The sequence below is a fragment of the Gavia stellata genome, chromosome 15, assembly GCF_030936135.1.
Source record: "Gavia stellata isolate bGavSte3 chromosome 15, bGavSte3.hap2, whole genome shotgun sequence".
Classification (NCBI taxonomy): Eukaryota; Metazoa; Chordata; class Aves; order Gaviiformes; family Gaviidae; genus Gavia; species Gavia stellata.
The window spans coordinates 2997882-3016704 of record NC_082608.1 but is presented as its reverse complement, the minus strand read 5'-3'; the positions used below and the strand labels follow the sequence as shown (position 1 = coordinate 3016704).

Genomic DNA, 18823 nt, shown 5'->3' with positions numbered 1-18823 from the left:
AATAAAAAAGAATATCCGAGAACTAATGTTCTTGCAGGTAAGAGAGACCAGAGCTATATAAACATCTCAAATAACAAATGAAAACCGGGGACATTTTATCTTACTGTAAAAAGTATACAAAATGAATCATGCAAAGAAAGTTGATCACACAGTTTGTAACAAAACAAGGGGACTTCCAATAAAATTAGATTTTAAGACGCACTGAAGTCCACACATACATACAGTTCAGCCTGAAGTTTGCATGGTATCACACTGAAGTAAAAATTAAAGAACTTCATTAAGCACAATAAAACTTATGCCAGAGATACCAGAGAACCAAGGTGAAAATAAAGCTGTCCGTTTCATTTCAGTGTTCAATTATGCGAGATTTCAGGCAATACATTACACTCCTACACTGTCTGCCTCAGAATTTCTTAACAAAAAAAAAAGGAAAAAAAGAACTGGACATTAGCTGACAACACAAAGGATCAGGAAGCCTTGGTACGGTTCGGATATCCAGAAACAGGACACACACTGAATTTGACGCACCCCACACACCCCCACAATCACAGTGAAATACAATGTTCTATCATTTTTACAATCTAGGGATTGTAAAATAGCACTATTTTTAGTGCTACTTTTTCTTTTGCTATGACAAACGGGAAAAATTGCTCAAATAAGCAATTAAATTTGCTACAGGTCAAAGCACAGAATGTTAAAACTATCTCAAAAAAAAGTGTTAAGCTTGAGTTTAAAATGAGTAGAATCATTAAGTGAACACTTAGCTATCCAATTCTTGAATTAATGAAGACAGGGTATCCACTAGAGGCCTACCCACCCATCATGAACATCAGATGCATCAAATTAAAAGGCAAACGAAGCATAGGAAAAACCCCTCAGTTAAAAAATACCAGAATCAAAAACCTCAAGCCTATGAAGTAGATATTCACAGAATCCCAACTTTCATACGGATTCACAAGGGCGTTGCTCTTTCTAAAATTCAATCATTTAAGCAGCAATTCTAGCAGATGCTGCATTGGTACCTTTGTCAATCTGTGCACAAAACCGCTTAGGCACAATAGTGACATACTTCAACTCTGGATAAACTATTTTGGGCCATCATTTGCTTAGCCAAACACCGAAGCAGAATTCCAGAATAAAAATATTCTAGCATTAGTAAGTTTATCTACATTCTAGATCTCAAACTAATGCCTAAAATAATAATTAACTGACAGCTCCCCCCATAGCCTTTTTTTATTCATATAATTAAAAACATGCCTTGCTGGCTTAAATCCAGCGATGAACAAACACACATTATGCACTGCCTCAAGAATCAAAGCTCATAAAACAATGTTGCACAGAGCTACAAAAAAAAAAAAATCACATGGTGTAAAGAGACTGTTGAAGCCTATGAAAGAAATTCTTAATAAAACCAAATGACAAAAATCTACAGAGGACAAAATCTCAGACAATTCACATGAAACATTTAAGTGTTTCTGTTGATAACATAAGAAACCCTTTCCCATTCTGCTTACTCCTCTTCTGAAGTTATGGGAGTGGCTTACTGCCAGACAAGTTTAATTCTGCGCAGAGCAAGCCTGCATTAGCATGAGGTTTACACTAGCAAGGTTTGACTACAACGGTGAATCTGTGATTTGTTCATACTATAGCATAACGCTATTCCCATTTATTAGTTTGTCCACCTCCAGCCTCATTCAGATGAATTCTTCTCAACATTTTAGTGAAGCACTCTAGAATTTACTGTAAACACACATAAAACAGGGAGTGGCATTCACTAATGAGACTCATGTTCTATTTTAATACACAGCATATCTACCACGCTCTTACATGATTAAGACAACACAAGAAAATGGATGAAGTACTTCAGTACTTTAAGAATTCATTCAGAGAAAACAAAGTTAAAAAAATCATAGGAGTAAATAAAATTAGTTTTGAACTGGCAAGAAGAGAGACTTCAGTCTTCTTACACATTACAAGAAAAATTCCTCATTCAATTGTGAGCCAGAATCAATATTTTTCAATAAGAGCCAGATTCAATTCAGTTTCCTTAGCAAAGCAGTCAGTACCCAGCATAGCCAACTTCACTCCTTCTCCCCCAATTTGTCAAACTTCTGCAAGCCTCACAGGACTAAATGGAACACATTTTTTCCAAAAAAACTCATTAACTTGAATTCCAAATACCATATTGGCCCTCAGGAATTTTTTTATTTCCAATCAAGTTTTCCCACTATAGGAAATATTTATCTTCCACCTAGCAGCATTTAAAAGACCCAATATGCCATTAAACCTGAATATGCTTCAAATATTTCCTCCAGGTTTGGTAGCATTAGCTGTTACGTGTTAGGAGAGCGGGTAAAGAATTTTAGCAAAAGCAAGAATTTTGTAGACTATTAAAAATCTTTAAAGTCAAAAAATTACACAGAAATTAGCCTGAAAGAGAAAGGCTATGGGGGCTGAAGAGCTGCTCCAAACCTACTGAGGTCTGCAGAAAGTCTCCTATTGAATTCAGAGATCTTTGGATCAGTCCCAAAGCATCTACAGTCGCATAGATAAGAGAGAGCATCTACATTTTAAATGTATGTTTTTCCTGTAAAACAAAACCAGCTCTGAGTGATTTCAGTAACTTTATTCTGATGAGACTAAGCAAGGTTTCTGACTTTAAATCTAATACAGCTTCACATTAACCATCACTGTCATTAGGGAATTCTAGCTTTCGATACCAGTCTACGGGACAACCACCTCAGGAAAAAAATATTCAGAAATCAATTCTGAAAGCGATGCTTCTTCTGTATTATAGTTCATGGTGAAACTGAGAGAAGAAGCTTCATTCCACTAAGCAGCACACTGACAGCTTGCTGTATCAACTGGCAACCTAAGACCCAATGAAGTAACCTGTTCAAAGTGCAAATTTTCATTAGTCTACCACAACTCCTTGGCCAAAGTCTAATTTCTGAACCATTTTAGAATCACTTACTCAACACCAAATGTCAATTGTTCCCCAAAATTTTATCATAGCATGACAGTAGAAATAAAGTTCTGTTCTGCAAAATAATAAAAGGCCACCAGTAGTGCCCACGTGTTTCCCTCCAGAAATATTAACAAGCTTTAAAACAAAGCAATACCAGATTTTGTCCTACCAGCTCAGCTGTACTCAGGTGACTACCTACATGCACCAAGATGTGAAATATTAGTAATTTCGCATCATACGTGCGGTCCATACTAATAAGATCATAAGCACAACGTAAAAAGTTCTTTCAGTTGCAACAATTTCCTTCTTACCTTGCCTCCTTCTCTTTCGAAGTCGACATATTCCCGGGTCGGTGTCTGTCGCTGCTCCCCCTGCCAGCTGGCCGGAAAAAACTGGAGAGACAGATTGGTTCCTGTGGCCACAAAAGCCTTTTAGAAAAATCAATACAAACAGGATCAGGGAGCAAGACATTACATAAATTATGCAGGCAGTCATTTATTTTTACATCAGTTTATGTCTTAAGCCAGGCAGCATAGAGAATACTTAAAGTCAAAAACATGCACTCATCATTTTTCTTAAGTATTAAGTTACAAACATCTGATTCCATTTTGACAACATTTGCCATTGGCTGCTTCGGATATAAAATACAACATGGAATCAATACTTCTTTCAAATCGGTTTTGCTGACATTAGAATCTGTCCTTTCAGTTCTGCCTGGATACCCTGCACCAACTTAGTACCTGCAACACTGAAAATTGCCCACGCTTTTTAAGGAGCATGCATATCTCTAAACGAAGTACTGCTGAAGGAAAATGAACTCCTGAGACCTGTTACTAGGGACAACTTTTTTTTTTAAAGAAAAGGACTTGTTTCCTTCCACAATCTACTTGTACCTAGATAAACACTTATCTGAACTGAAATGTAAATATTCCTATTTTATCACCTACAGGCAAGCAGCGTCAATATACAGCTCAATTAAAGTTCACAGGACCAAGTCCTCTTGCCACATTAAGACACCGGTGAAACCCAAATCAGCAGATGCTGTGTCAGTGAGAATAGGCAACCGTAGGAATTCTTCTCAGCTGCAGCCCTTTGTAAAATCATTAAAGGGACTGCCTTAACCATATTAGAAAAAGCCTACGTTGCTTTCAAGTAAATAATTTGCTATGGTTTCAAACGAAAATAAGATTCAGTTTTCTATACAAACTGTATTTATTTGTGTATCTTATCAAGTCCAAGCCATGCATAGTATGGCAATTTCTAGACGTGAAATAAAAAATGATTTTTGCAAGCAGAAGTTGGATTCACAGTATTTATACCCTTCTCTGGTACACGTGAGTACGTCCTGTAAGCATGCGAATACTCAAACATGCTCCCAGAATATAACTCTACTCAAAATCCCAGGGTTAAGCGTAATTTGTTGCAATCAAACAACTGCATTGATTACCTCGATCACCTATCTTTAAATGGTCATTAATCCAGAACACAGTTTTTCTTAAAAGCTATGCAAATACTACTCTAATAGTTGGAATTTCCTGAGAAGCAGGTTGCTTTCAAGCAACCCAGAATTCAGCAACTTTATGGTCTAACTGTACGGCTACCTATGACACAGTAGCTCCATATGTTGTTTAAGACAGTGCTGGTCACGTACTGCAGCGTTGTCTGTCACAGGATTAATACCTCCTATTTTGAAAGTAGAAGTGCTTTGTCTTGACTTTTTCCCCTCTGCCAAGGGAGACTAATACTCTGCAATCAGGTTCCATTCCAGACTATCCTTAAAAGCAAATTTTTTTATTTATTTAAAAAATCTCCTGTTAAGCACATTCTCACTGCCATTAAAATTGACGAATCGGTCCTACTAACACTGGGGAGGATATTGTATTGGTACATCAATGTTTGTTTGCCCTACCATACGCAAAGACAAGTATTTCAATCAATGTAATAGAAGCTTCATCGAGGATACGCTTGCGCAGATAGGAAGCATCAAAACTGCGAGGGCTGCAGACCATCAGTATCAGGCTGACTAGCTTGCATGATCCCTTTGCTTTCCTAAGTGATTCTATTTACGTATCAACAACAAAAAAACCCCAAACCTATCTCCAAATATTTTTGACTCATAAGCCATCACCACTTAGTCTGTTTAAGAACTACCTTACCACCTCTGAGTGTCTTCAGCAAATGCATGTTTTATACTCCTTAATTTATACACTTAAAACAAAACGCCAAGGAGTGAGATCTTGGCGTGTAAACCAGCTGACCGCTGCAGCCCTCCAGACCACTCCAGTTTCTGCAGGCCCCAAGGACACCGGGAATACCCAAGGACACATATAGTAGTACTATACTTGCTTTCTGGGAAACTGAGCAAGACAATGAAGCACCCATGCCTCCCTGCTTCCACCCCCAACTTGTGCTGGAGGGCCACAAAAAACCATGGGAAAAATATCAGAGAAAAAGAAGAAAATGAAAGTACACAAATTCCCACATCCTCATGGAGTCATGCGGGCAACATTTAAACCATAGGCTATTTAAAAAGCTATGTGGATATTTATTCTCTGGATTTTTGAAGCCTGTTCCCTCCCTTTGAACAGATAAAACCATCCAATTAAAACACCCACATGCTTCTCAAATCAAAATCATAGGTCAATACCGAAAAACTCGAGAACAGTCTCACTAATAACTACACAGGACTACACCAAACCCAACAATTTTCTCTAGTAGCAAGCAAACTTTAAAAAATTAAAAACAAATAAACAAACAAAACCCCACCACCACCACTTCATCTTAAACGTGGAGGTAAGAGAATTATAATCTTCTATACAGAGCCTTTTAAAGCTCAGTCTGAAACGCTATCATACACAGATGCCTCAAATTTTACAAAAAGCTTATCAGGTAGTACAAGGGTGATCTGACCCACATGTAGACAACGTAAATACAAGTACCTTCCAAACACATAGGTAGTTAGGAAGTCTCCCAAAACAAACTGAGCATGTAAAGCTGTTTCCAAGTTATCAAAGCGATACCAGTAAACCCAAAACCTTATTTAATATTTCACAGTTACTTCCTCTGTAATACTGGTAATTATTTTCTTTATTCAATCAAGAGTTACTTGACAGAAGTAACCAACAACCTACTGCCAGTTCCACATTAAATCCCTAGGCTGTTCTCTGGGGTTTTTTGCCTTCTTAAAAATATGTAAGGTCATTTGCCAAGGCTCCCTTTGGAGATAAAAGGATAAATCCTTGATGTCTGGAAAAACATTCAAGACTAAAAAAAAGTAAAATTGTAGCTCTTTTTAACATCAGTCATTACACACACTACATTTCTAAATAAACCTGACTACTCATGCCCTGTTCGCAAAACAAAACCAGATGTTTCAGATCAAGAAATTTAGAGGCTGTTTTATAATTAAGTAGAAGTAAAAATACGTAGAACAGGCATCACCGGTTGCTTCCAAGGGATGAAGTTCTGGCAGAGAAAGACAGCAGCAGGCTTAGAAGTACAAAGGTGAAACTACAGCGATTTCCCATTTATATAAATAACCGCATAGGCTACAGCAGAAAGCCAGTTTATAAGCTACATGTCCACATTTATTTGGTTTTTTTAGGGTAGGACTCAGGTATACTACGCACTTTCACCTGTTCAGGAACTTCAAATGCTAGCAAACAATGTTTTCCTTACCTACCCATTGTTTCCTTGGTGACTTTTTAAAAGGAAGCAAACATGCACAATGAAAAATGAATGTTAAAAAAAAAAAATAGTGAAATTAACCGACTCACTACAGAGGGCCTCTCACAAAACAATATTACAGGTTCTAAGACCACAGATAACAAGCAGAGATGAGATTCAGCTAAAATAAAGTCACTCAGTAAAAGATAACCCTGTACTTGAGTGTATATCCTTCCACTCATAAATGCAAATGAACAAGATCAGTTGTAGTAACTGGTATTCAATTATATTTGTTTGGATGTGCCTAAGAATAATTTCATTGTGAACTGACTAGCAATATCTATACCCAGTGAAATTAAAGAATCATCATAAACCAAACTTGGTGAAAGCAGGGGTTATTTTCTACGGGAAGGGAATTTTTACCTCATCTTTTGTGATATACTGTAAATGAAAAGGAGGTTACTTCTGCATTTTAAGAACAGCAAAGAGTTAAGAACTTAACAACAATGCTACCAGATACTGATCCTATAGAAGGAACGCACAGCAGAAATCAAACCAGGAAATAACTAGTCAGTTCTGGACTGCTCCGAGCCATACGTCATCTCACTTCTTAATTCTGGAGAGTAGTCTGTAACTAACCGTAATGAATGGGAAAAATGGGGTTGAAGTCGCGAGTTTCAAAGCCTAATTTTAAAAGCATTTGATTTAGTTCACAAATACATCAAACAGCTCATTCGAGACTTTTAGCTAGCGTCTTCTGAACAATTTTACTCATTTCTGAAAGCTACTGTTTCCGGAAAATAATAAAAAAAAAAAAAAAACCAAGCAAAAAAAAGAAGGCAAGAAAAAGCTGAATATTGAAATAAGCAGCTCGCAATGGTAACACGTGCCCAGGGAAGGAAGTACAGGCAGTTCGCACCCGCGGGTGGCTCCGAGGGCTCCGGGAGATCTCCCTCCCCTCCCCATCACCTCCCCTCCGCCCAAGCGCTCAAGTCAGCTGCGGTTTTACCGCTCGCGCGAAGGCAGAGGGAGCGGGCACGTTTTAGCGAAAAAGCACTATTCTTAAGGGGAAAGAAACGTTGCCTCTTGACGAAAGCCTCCCTTTCCCCGGCGTTTGAAAGGCGGCAGATGTAATTATTATTTTTTACTTTTCCTTAAGGAAAAGTTCCCAGCGCAGCGCGGCGCGGCCACCCAGCACCGCGCACCGTCCGTCCACTCCCGCCCCGCCCGGCGCTGAGCCTTTTAGCTTCGTTACTTCGAAGCGTCCCTCCTCCTCCTCCTCCGAGGCTCCCTGAAACTTCTTAGCCAAGGGGGGGCCAAGCGGCGGAGGCGCCCGGCAGCGGCCGCGCGGCCCCGGGGGCGGCCGTCTCCCCGCCCGCGGCTGACAGGCGCCGGCGGCCGCCCCGGCCCGGTCCCGGCGGGCCCCGAGGGGAGCGCGGCGCCACTTACGATCTCGGAGCGGCCGTCGCGGCAGGCGTTCTGGAAGCGGGCCTGCCTCTCCTCGTGGGGCCGGTCCCTGAAGCCGGTGTATTTAATCTGCGGAGAACAGGGCGCGCAATCAGGAGGGGCCAATCCCGGCGATAAGGGGGCAGCGGAGTGCACTGACTGCGCCGCCCCGCGCCGCCGGGCTCGGCTCCCCCGCCGCGGCTGAGGCGAGGCGCGGGGCTCTCCGCGGCCCGCGGAAACTTTCCCGGCGGAGGGAGGGAAGGGGGGGGGGGGGCCTCGCCGCCGCCTCACCTCGCACTCGCGGCTCAGCTTCCTGAAGAACTCCTCGTTCTCGAACTTGCTCCGCTGGTCGGGGACAACCCGCGGCATGGTGGTGGGGCCGCCGCCGGCTGCCCTCCCTCCCGCCCGCCCGCCCCGCGCTGTCCCAGCCCCAGCGCTCGCCTCGCCCTTTGTTAGCCCCCGCCGGCGGCGCCCCCCTCCCTCCCTCCCTCCCTCCCTCCTCCGCCTCCTCCCTCTCCCGCCTCCCCCGTCGCGCGCGCAGAGCAGCAGCAGCAGCCGCCGCCGAGGCTCGCGCCGCCGCCGCGCGCCGCCCGCTCCCGCCTCCCCCCCCCCCACTTCCTCCCCGGCTCGTAAACTCCGGCCGAACAGCCGCACCATTCACAACTCCGCCGCCGCCGCCGCCGCGCATGCGCCACGGGGCCTCGCGCGCCTCCCTCAGAGGCGGGAAGCGGGGTGAGGGGGGGGTGAGTCAGTGCTGCCCCCCCCGCTCCCCCCCAGCCGGTGACTCACCCCGCAGGGCTGAGGGGAGCGGGGTCGCTCCCCCTCGCCCCCCCCTCGGTAACGCGGCCCGTCTCGGTGGTTTCCGGCTTCCTGCTTCGAGGGGAGCAGCCTCAGCCCTGCCGCGGGCAGGCGGCGGCCGCCCCCCTCTGCCCCGGCGGCGGTGGGGCGCAGTCCCCTGACGGCGGGGACACTGCGGTCCCTCCGGGTCGCCCCTTGCACCTGCTCTGGCCGAGCCGCTTGGGCTGGGAGAAGGGAGAGGTGGCCGCGTCGTGCCCCCTGCCTCCCCCCCAGCCCCGGCTGGTGGTGGTGAGGAGGGCGGGACGGTGCTGGCCTCGCACCGGCCTCCTCCGGATCCCCTCGCGGGCAGCGAGGGCTGACCTCAGGCCAGGAGTCAGTGTAGAGGCCTGGCTCAGCCCGAAGGATGGACCCGGAGCTGTGCCCCCGCCGCTGCCAAAGGACGCCCCCAGCCCGCTGTCCGGCTGCCAGCCAAAACGGGGCTGTCCCGGGGCGGCACCGGTCCCTCTGCCCCTTGGGTCCCAGAGCAGCAGCGGCTGAGCCGCGCACAGACTGCAGGCGAGGGGCCTGTCCCTGAGGCGAGCAGAGGCACCCACCACCTCAAAACCTGCAGCAGGGCTGCTCGGTGTCTTTGAAATCTTGGTGTCGGCCTAGAGCAAAAACCCCAGCGCTTGGGTTCACCAGCACTTAGAAAGTGCGCTTACTCGCACGCTAAAAACACAGCACCAAGGCTGCAGCCCCGACTCTTTGATTTTTCATCTCCGCAAACAGGCATTTTACAGCAGCTAATTCAATCAAGGAGCGCAGCAGGACATACATCACCTGTCCCTAAATCCATTTTTTCATACATACCTTGATTATTTTTTCCTACAGCCGCTCCCCCAGCTTATTTAGCAGCTCTGGAGCATCGTAAGGATAGCTGCACACGCCAAAAAACAGTTGGATATTACGATACCTATTGCCAACATAAAAATATTAGAGCGTATTAGATCTTTTGATAAAGAAAGGAGGTTTTCTAATCTCTTGGTATTACAATCTTAACTTTACGTGTAGTCATGCAAATTGGAAGAGGGCAATGCTAAGGTTAGCCAGAAGGCATGATTTGAATCAAGTACGAGCAAATTAATAAAAAAAAGAGGGAAGTGTCTGTATCCCTTAACTAATTGTATACAGACTTCATAAAAAAACCTGTAGAAGTTTTTTTCCAAGTGTGGAAAATATTCTAAGAGAAGAAGTTTAATACATTTGTGAACTGCAGATTTAGGCAGTAATTCCTTATGTGTTTAAGCTGTATCTTCCTGGTTTTGGTACATTACTGTAATGCAGATAGATGTGTAAATTCAGAAGTTAAAAGCACTAAAAACTGTTTTAAAAGCTTTCTTCAATAATAACCAAATCTGAAAAGAAAATACACTGAGATTGAAAAAATAAAAATGTTATATATTATCTCGATTCATTTAGATTAATACCAACCCTTAAGCAAAATTCTCGTGAATGTCAGGCATATTTAAAGGTCCCAAAATAAGACATTTTTAAAAAAAAAAAATCCATATGACTATTCATCTTACAGCAAGATCAATACCAAGAGCATAGACCTGCAGGAGAACTGCCAAGTTCATAAGGTAGAAATCTGCTCTCTTAACCTCCAATAATCTTTCGCTACTTGCTAGTACATCGCCCGATTCCCACCTCCTCACCCCCCCCAAACAGCCTGTGCCTTCTTCCAAACAACAATTTGCAAAAAAACCCAAAACAAACCAACCAAAAAAAAAAATAATAATCTCCAAGGTCAAAAGCAAGATGAGTGGTTGTAAAGCCCTAAAAATATGAAACGGGAGACATAATCACCTAGCAAGTTCGGGTTTTTGACCTTGGCATATATTTTTCAAGACTTGGGAAACAACACAAAATTTGACTGCTTTCCTCCAGGCAGCTCTTTGTTTAACGCTTGTCATCCTGGAGTTTTCATCGCTCCACTGCAAAGTTTTTGTTTTAAATAAAGCGAGTCAATATTACCAGAAAGCCTGTAACAGATCAGATGCTGCCTCTGTTTGTCGCCTCGGTTGCTCTGATGCAGACGGGGCGAGATGGAAAACAGTGGCACAGTATCATATTATTCTTCTGAATTTATCCAGTTTCTCCAAGCTAACACACACACACAAAAAAGAAAAAAGAACTGCTCTGAAGATTACCTCCTTAGTGAAGGGAACTGATTCCTTATATATTGTAACAGATACAACTGGGAGAAAACGATTATTTTAGGCCTGTTTCCTCATCAAGGAAAGCTTATAAAATTGGACCAGCTCTTCCTCTCTCTACCCCACGCAGCCCCTAACACTTAATAAGGCAATTCGTGTCTTAAAGACAGAGAAGTTACTACTTTTTTTTGTTCCTAGCTAGACAGAGGAGAGGCACACAAATTCATGTCTTGGCTGCAAGAAAGGCTACGGCATAATTTGCACAGTTATTTACCCTGTTTGGCCGCTGGCCACCGGCCAGACAGTCAACATAGATCAGAAGCAGCTTCGCAGGTGGTAGCTGGGGGAGACGAGAGGGAAAGCTGAGGTTATCGTGTTGGAGATGGGATCCAGACTCATGGCAATTTTGCAGCTCACCGAACATTTTTTTGTGCTTTTAGTTTTTAGCGCTGTGCCATCAACGTGCCAAAATGAGCTAGAACCTTTTTCCTTGTGCATAACCAAATGCAACTGCTTCCTAAAGGTGTCTCAGCGATATCTCTGGAAACCCTTTCAGTGTGGTTCAGGCTGCTCAAATGTTAGACGACTTACCTTGGTCTGCAAATCCTTGGTCTGTTGATTCACAAAGCAAGAACTTGGGCTGTTCATCAGGCCTCCGGGTGAGTCACCTTTGGAAAATAGAAATGGTCAAGCTTGTAGGCATGCTGCTTTCAGCGTGATTTCTCAGAAGACACCCCTTTCAAAAATAAGATCTAACATGTTTACAGTGCACGGATAATTGAGAGAATACCGCTTAAAGCTTTACAGATGGGATGTTTTTGAGAAAGGGAGCTTTCTTCAAGTGCCAAGTCCTCTCTATACTGTTCTTTCTATAACCCTTCTCTGCCATGTCTTTAAAAGCTCTCGTCTCCCCTTGGCAGCAGTATTTGATGAACAACTGCACGGCACCAATGTTACATTGTTCTCTAGGCTTCACGCATGTGAGACACTAATGAGTGAGACTCCTGTGTATCCATTGATCTATGGCAGCTGCAGCATAATCAAACACCAGTGTTATGTACGTACAAGCCACCCTGTGATTATAGATCCATTAATAAACTGTTTGCAAGATATAATTATGCACATTAGGTGTGAAGTGCAATCCACTTACGCAAGGTCTATGCGTATGGGTTCTACAAAATTCAGGGAGAGGGGAAGAAATTGAGCAGATTAATTGACTTCTTTCCTCCAGACTAATTTTTATTTCCCTACTACTACAACCGATGCTCCCAACCAGAATAGTCTCACTGAGGTCATCCCACCAGTGACGTGAGGGTATTGCTGATCGGTTCATGGACCCACAGTCACATGCAGAAACCATCCTGAGATGCTCTAACACACCTCCAGCGCAGCCTTTCGTGCCTAGCCTGCGTACATCAGCATAAAGATCCCTCTTATCTCAGGACTCCAAAACAACCGGAATGAGGGATACGGGCAATGCAGAGGGCCACGAGCTATCAGAGTCAATTCATGTCCGCGGAAGCACTTTATGCAGAGATGGATGTAGGGACTCCGAATGCGACAACATGCAGCTTTCAGGACTTGGCTGAGTCCAAAGTTGATAAGTAAACATCTTACGTAGCACACAAAGAGAGATAAGAGCCAGACCACAACAGTTAAACACAATGATCTAATTTTGCATTCTGAGTGGGAAGCTGCCTACCAGTTAAAAAATGCTAAGCACGGCAGGTATGAGGGAGGAAGCAGCACCTGATCACTCTTTTCTCTAAACCAGGCTACAAGAGAGATGCATCTGTTGACTCCAGATACCAAAGCTGGAACCCTTTTCCTAAAAGAAGATGCCTGCAGGTGCTACTTGAAATAACTGAATGGGACTCCCCCTTATCAGAACATGACTCCTGCCTGCCTCTGTTGTTCCCAAGTGCTTGGAGTACTCAGACAGGACTCAGGAGACCGTTCCACGCTGAAGCTGTTGAAGCCCAAATTCCGAGCCTCCCCAGCGAGCACCCTAGTCACCGCGAGCCTTGCACTGGAGTAGCTGCATTCACACCTCTGCTTCAACCTGGGTTACTACCACAGTGCAACAAAAGACCTAAGTCTTCGTGGGCAGGCCTAAACGAAAAGCCAGTAAAAACAACCATCCGTTCCCAGGAGGGTGATTTGGACACCCTGGGCTATTTCTGGTTTTCAGCACTGGCAGTTTAACAGCGTGCTTCACAAAGAAATAGCCTTTGTTTGAATAACGTACCTGTGCGGTACCTCTCACGAAAGCATGGCCTGTACAGCCTGGGACATCCACCTGAATACACTCTTCTGACGCTTGCATGCCAGCAACTAATCATAAAAAGATCAAGGACGTGCAACTATGGAAGTACAGCGTGATACCAGGTGCAGGAGTCTGACATAGTGAAGAAGACCTCTGATTATTGAGCTTGGCACTGTCTTAAGAAAACACAACACCATAATGAATTGAAAATCTGTTTAAATTCTTTCAATTAACCAGGGGAATACAGACGTTTTTCTAGAAACCAACATGAAATGAAACTTGAGAACATCAGAACCAATTATTCCTCTGATGATGCAACAGAGGCTGAACTACACAATTAGAGAACTAAACCAGATTATCCCAGAAGGCTACTTGACTTTCATACTGGTTATTGGGAACAGTGATGATGAGCGAAGCAGGTATACATGTCTATGATTCTGTGCTAGCTATACGTGTTTTGGCAATGAAACTATGTAGCTTTTATGTTAAAAACCCTTTTTTCATTGCCTCTTCCAGCCTTGCCTGTGGCCTGCTAAGTGACTTTGAGCATATCGCTTCACCTCTCATGCCTCAATTCCCCCACCTATCAAATGACTTGAGATCTCCAGATCTTTATGTAAAGAGCCAGGCACTGTCATCATCCCTTATGTTGAGCAATGAGGAGAAAGTTTAAGTGAGCACACGGCATGACTCACCCCAGCCTACATACATAAAAGGAAGCGTTTAAAAACTGCCTTTGTGAAATTAGTTCTGAAGATGCTGTTATCGGCATACAGACAATGCTAATAGCACTCAGCTGTATGTTGTTCAGGCGTAGCTTTTTCTGTGTATTACCTACTATGCTGCTATCAGCCACACTGTCTCATTACATTGCATTTCTTAATCCATTAAAAACCCCTTCAAAAGTACGTGCATGGTTTTGGGGGTGGCATGCTATGGTAGAGAGCCTGTTACACGTTTTAAAAAAAACGTTAAGTGCAACAAGACATAAAAGGGCCGGACAAGATCTGTAATCTTGCAGCTGTTCTAGAAGTCCCTGCAGATTTTCAGATCTCAAGGGCTTCCAGAAAGCAACATGGGAACGGACAATGCAGACAGTTTCAGCTCCTCGGCCCTAGCACAAGCCAGCTGTAGTACTCTGGCAGCTCAGTGTGGACACAAAGTCGCCCACCCAGGGTATCTGAGGTTTTCTTCCACATGAAGGAATTGGGGTGACACTAAGCGGTCACAAGCAGAGAGCCTGTCTAAGAAACAATCGCAACACGCACGTCCTCTAGTAGCCACCGGCCAAATCTCTACCCGATAAGCTAGATGCAACCTCATCTCTCTGGATTAATTATATTTGCTCCTCTTCTGTTTCCAGCCATCCCTTCTTGTTCCTGCATGAGCAGGACAGGGTATGTTCAAACTGAAAGCACAGAAACCAAACACTTGTAGAGATAGCTGTTCATGGGTTGAATTTGAGATGATGGGGGAGAAAGCTAAACAGAGTGACTCAAAGCCCTGTTCTTGTTTCACATGTGAATGTTTATCACTGAGCAAGCTGTGTTATAGCCTGTTATACTTTTGATTATACTCAGTACAACTGTTAGAGGTGATTCAGTCTTAGTACAGATCATGTCCAAGCAACTCTTCAGATTCAGATTATTCTTGTAAGCTTTGAGCTATAATTCTTTCCTCTCATAGATCCAGTGGTGGAAGGCAATTGCATTTCTGAAGCTTTTTTACCTTCTCTATGGTCAAAGCAGAAATGAACTCCAAACTGTAATCAAGGATTTTAAGACGTTGCCCAACTGAAATAAAAATACCAATAAGCTTTACAGGAGGGGAGATTTGCTATAGGCACATCTTAGCTGAAAATGTTTGGCTGGTGAGAAACAAAGAAGTTTATGCACAAAAAAAAAATCTCTTCTAAACAAATACAGAATTTTGGAAGGAGAGTCAGACAACTCCAGAGGATTTATCAGCACAACTTGTGTTAATCTTCATTTTGTTAAAAGCCCCTGTTCTGTTTCTAGGAAGTTTTCCTGAAGATACTGTAAGTTAAAGTTTTTCTACTGCCATTCAGTCCTCTTGGTCACTCACACTTTATCCACCTTTATGACACACAGCCAACTTTAAATTTGCCTCATAAAAAGCAGCAAAATGTTGACTTTCAAACCATCAGCTTATTCTAAAAATCTTGTTCTTACTTAAAGAATTAATTTCATTTTCAAGGTGAAAGTTGCATTTCAGAACTGAGCAGAGTTCTGCTGTCTTGTTACACACTAAACACATCGAAAACTTTTATTTCCATACACCTAACACCAGGCTGCCACGTTGTATCATAACAAATGGATTGACGGCTGTTTTATTGTGCTTTCAGAGAAATCAGTGCTCCACTTAAGTGAACACAGAGACTGGGAAACAAAGTCATGAAGCGTGTTGTCTAATCAGACATTCAAGGCTAGGAAGAGCTGCCATCATTTACAGACGGATCACCGAGGGGTGAAGTCTCTTTCTGAGGCTGATACTGGAAATTAGCAATATTTAAATTTGTGTCTCAAACCAAGTCCGCAAGGAAATATTCCCCTCTATCAGCACATTCCATTGCGGGCAGGTTTGGAGCGCTCTGGCACAGGGGGTGCCGACCACTGCTTTCATTACGGAGCTTGCAAAGTTAAAAAAAAAAGAACAAACCCGGCTGCTGCTTTGGGGTTCTTCCTAGCTCTGCCTGCCTCATGTCAGGTCTGAGAAAGCAAAGAAAAGCCCATTTCTTGGGTGTGTACTGCTGAGGGAGCTGCCTTTTCACCTTCTTTTAATACAGTGCTGTTATTGTTTTTGTTCTCATTGATCTTATCCTTTGAGAATTTGGAAGGGATTTCAAAGAGGCAGGGTGTTGATAGTAACTTTGTTTTCGTGCTTCTCCTCTGTTGCTAGAGCTATTTGTTTTTACTGACTAGGAATTAGGATGGCCCCAGTCCTCCACCTTGATCCAAACAGGCGCGCCCTGGGTCAGAATGAAATCTCATAGACTTTCCCTTGACTTTGTAAGAGCACAAGAATTTCCCCATGCAGATTTGATTGCACGTTTCAGGTCGAAGGGTGGATTTACAGCTGCCCCTTTGCCTTCTTTATGTCCCAAGACAGATTCCTCGGCACGCTCTACCATAGGATTTTCCTATTAGATGTGGATTTTCCCCCCTCAAGTCTTTAGCATTGTAATTTGCTGCATTTTTGTGCTTTGCTGCCCCTGCCCAGGCCTGTGCTTACCAACAGGAAGGAGACCAGCAAGACATCTATGAGCAGCAGCAAAAGCAGCAGCGCACAAGAGCAGCAGAGGTTGCTCTTCACCTCTCAGTCACCTTTGTGGTCTCCGTTAGCAGCTGCAGCGTTTGTAGATGTCCGGTTAAGCTTGAGACTGACCCACAGAACAGGGAGAAACAAAGGTCACTTCCAGTTTCACCAGAAAGAAATTCCAGTGGCTACTCCAACCCCATAATCCAGCTGTGATTAATGTCTATCAAAGGCAGATCTGGTTTCATCAGAGATCCTAGATTTTGAGCAGTCTTAACTGTTTTGGGGAAAAAAACCAAACCACCACCCTTGAGAGCTGAAGAAGGAAAAAATACGGCTCAAATACAAAGTTGGATCCTGTCGCAGGGGCGTTAACAGATGACAATATTCTACACAAACACAGGCTGCTCTGGGGAGCATTAAAACAAAGGTAGGCTGGTTTCCTCAGGATTTGCACCTCCATTCTCCCCTTTCACCCATACTACCTCATTTAAAGACTTTCGAAGGAATTTCTGAAACCTGCTTTCCCTCCCACTCTCAAATTTGTTTGAATTTGACCTGCAGACTCAACAATTTGTGGTATAGAAGAGAAAAGAGGGAAAAAAGGCGCACAGGTGTAGTGATCTCCCACACCTTGCTTTACTATGAGTCTAGTCTCAAACTGAGTTTGTGCAGGCTGAGACTTTTTTGGTCAGAAAGTCCTTTCAGAGCAAGGAGAGTGACTCCTGAACCTCTCACAAGAAACATCTCAGTAGCAACTAAGACTCCCAGGCTGGAGCCAGACCAACCGACCCACGTCTGCCACGGAGAGCTGTCATTTTGGGGGGGTTAGCACCTGGCTGGCTGATCTTCAAGTCACAGCCCTGCTCCCAGATTTCAGATCAGAGCACTCAAGTTTTCTAAAAATAGTCCCATCACCAAAGTTCTCTCGTTCAGCCATAATGCAGTGGTATCATTCCCTAACCTTGTTCTCAGAAACAGCTGAGATTTTTGGCTGCATTTTAAAACAAAAAGGCAAAAGAGGAGGAAAAAAGCAGGGGGTGGAAAACAGCTTGAGGGAAATGCCTGGCATGGAAAAGCTTTAGCCTAAATAGCTGAGCTTTGGCAGAGCTGTAAGCAGTCAGACTGCTTCTTGCAATGAAAACCACCCGACACACTTGATGGGTGCATACCCACTCACAAACACGCAGACACCTCTTGTATCTACAAAAACCTGTGCTCCACAGCAGATAGGGTGAGCAGTAATGAATGGCTTCAAATCGCAGCAGCAAGATCAAGATCAGGAGAACATTTAACTGGAAAGATAACTGAGTCCTGGGATAGATTTCCCAGGAGAAAGCAGTTTCTATCACAGGAGGTTGTGAGAAGCGGATGGAGTGCAACCATCCCTGCCATAGCAAAGAGAAGATAAAAAGTGAACCAGGTGACACATCAAGACTCCTCAATATTTACTCTATACACAATCATTTACACATGCTAACAATAAGCAATAATGCACTTCCCTTAGTAGAAAGATTTTATAACTGTTGAAGCAATCTATTTTTCACATCCCTGTTTTAACAGAGACAGTATCTCTATCCCCATCTGACAGAAGTGGTGAAGCAGAGGCACATGGAGGTTATGCGACTTGTCCGTGCTCATAGAAAACTAGCTCGGGTAGGGCTGATGACACCACTATTTAGAGTTCTGCATTCATAGCTTCTCAACCCAAATCGTTCTCCCTGGGAACTTCACAAAAGTTCACACACACATTTTCATGGCCACTGGCTGACGGAGTTCCTTGTTTTGGCTACTGCTTCTTCTGCTCTATGGTTTATCTGAGCCCAGTACCCTAGGATCTCCTTACAGCTACCTCATCCTCTCTTTCTTCTTTTCTCCAGCCAGGGGGTTTCCACTCTGCTGTCAGATCCAAGGTTACATACGTCCCTTTTATCTAGCAGTCTGCTGTGCTGTGCCTTTCTGAGGAAAGATCCTGGATGGGAGCTTTTCCTCCCTGCTTTCATCATCAACTTTTCAACTCATTCCCTTCACTTCCAACCTGGCAGGTCTTCACTATATGTCTAACTGCTTCATAAAATGGGGATTCCTGTTTATTTGCTGTTTCTGTTCCTTCTCTTTCAAGGCTCCATTTTAATTGTAGAAAGTCAAAGAGGAATCCTTTGAGAATCGGAGGAAGCCACTTGAGAGGCTCAGAAGATTCAACAGAGG

General features: G+C 43.8%; 1 protein-coding gene across 3 annotated transcripts in view; it reads right to left on the bottom strand.

The window, feature by feature from the left end:
* Nucleotides 1-8449, bottom strand: part of CBFB (core-binding factor subunit beta) — a 43877-nt gene extending 35428 nt beyond the window's left edge. For 2 of the 3 annotated variants that reach the window (XM_059824844.1, XM_059824846.1), the window contains exons 1-3: nt 8372-8449; nt 8084-8170; nt 3280-3396 (exon numbers count right to left, since the gene is read on the bottom strand). In XM_059824844.1, coding sequence (XP_059680827.1) covers nt 3280-3396; nt 8084-8170; nt 8372-8449 — 282 coding nt within the window. The remainder of the gene's footprint in view (nt 1-3279; nt 3397-8083; nt 8171-8371) is intronic. The other variant, XM_059824845.1, reaches the window with a different exon arrangement.
* Between the last annotated feature and the right edge of the window lie 10374 nt (nt 8450-18823).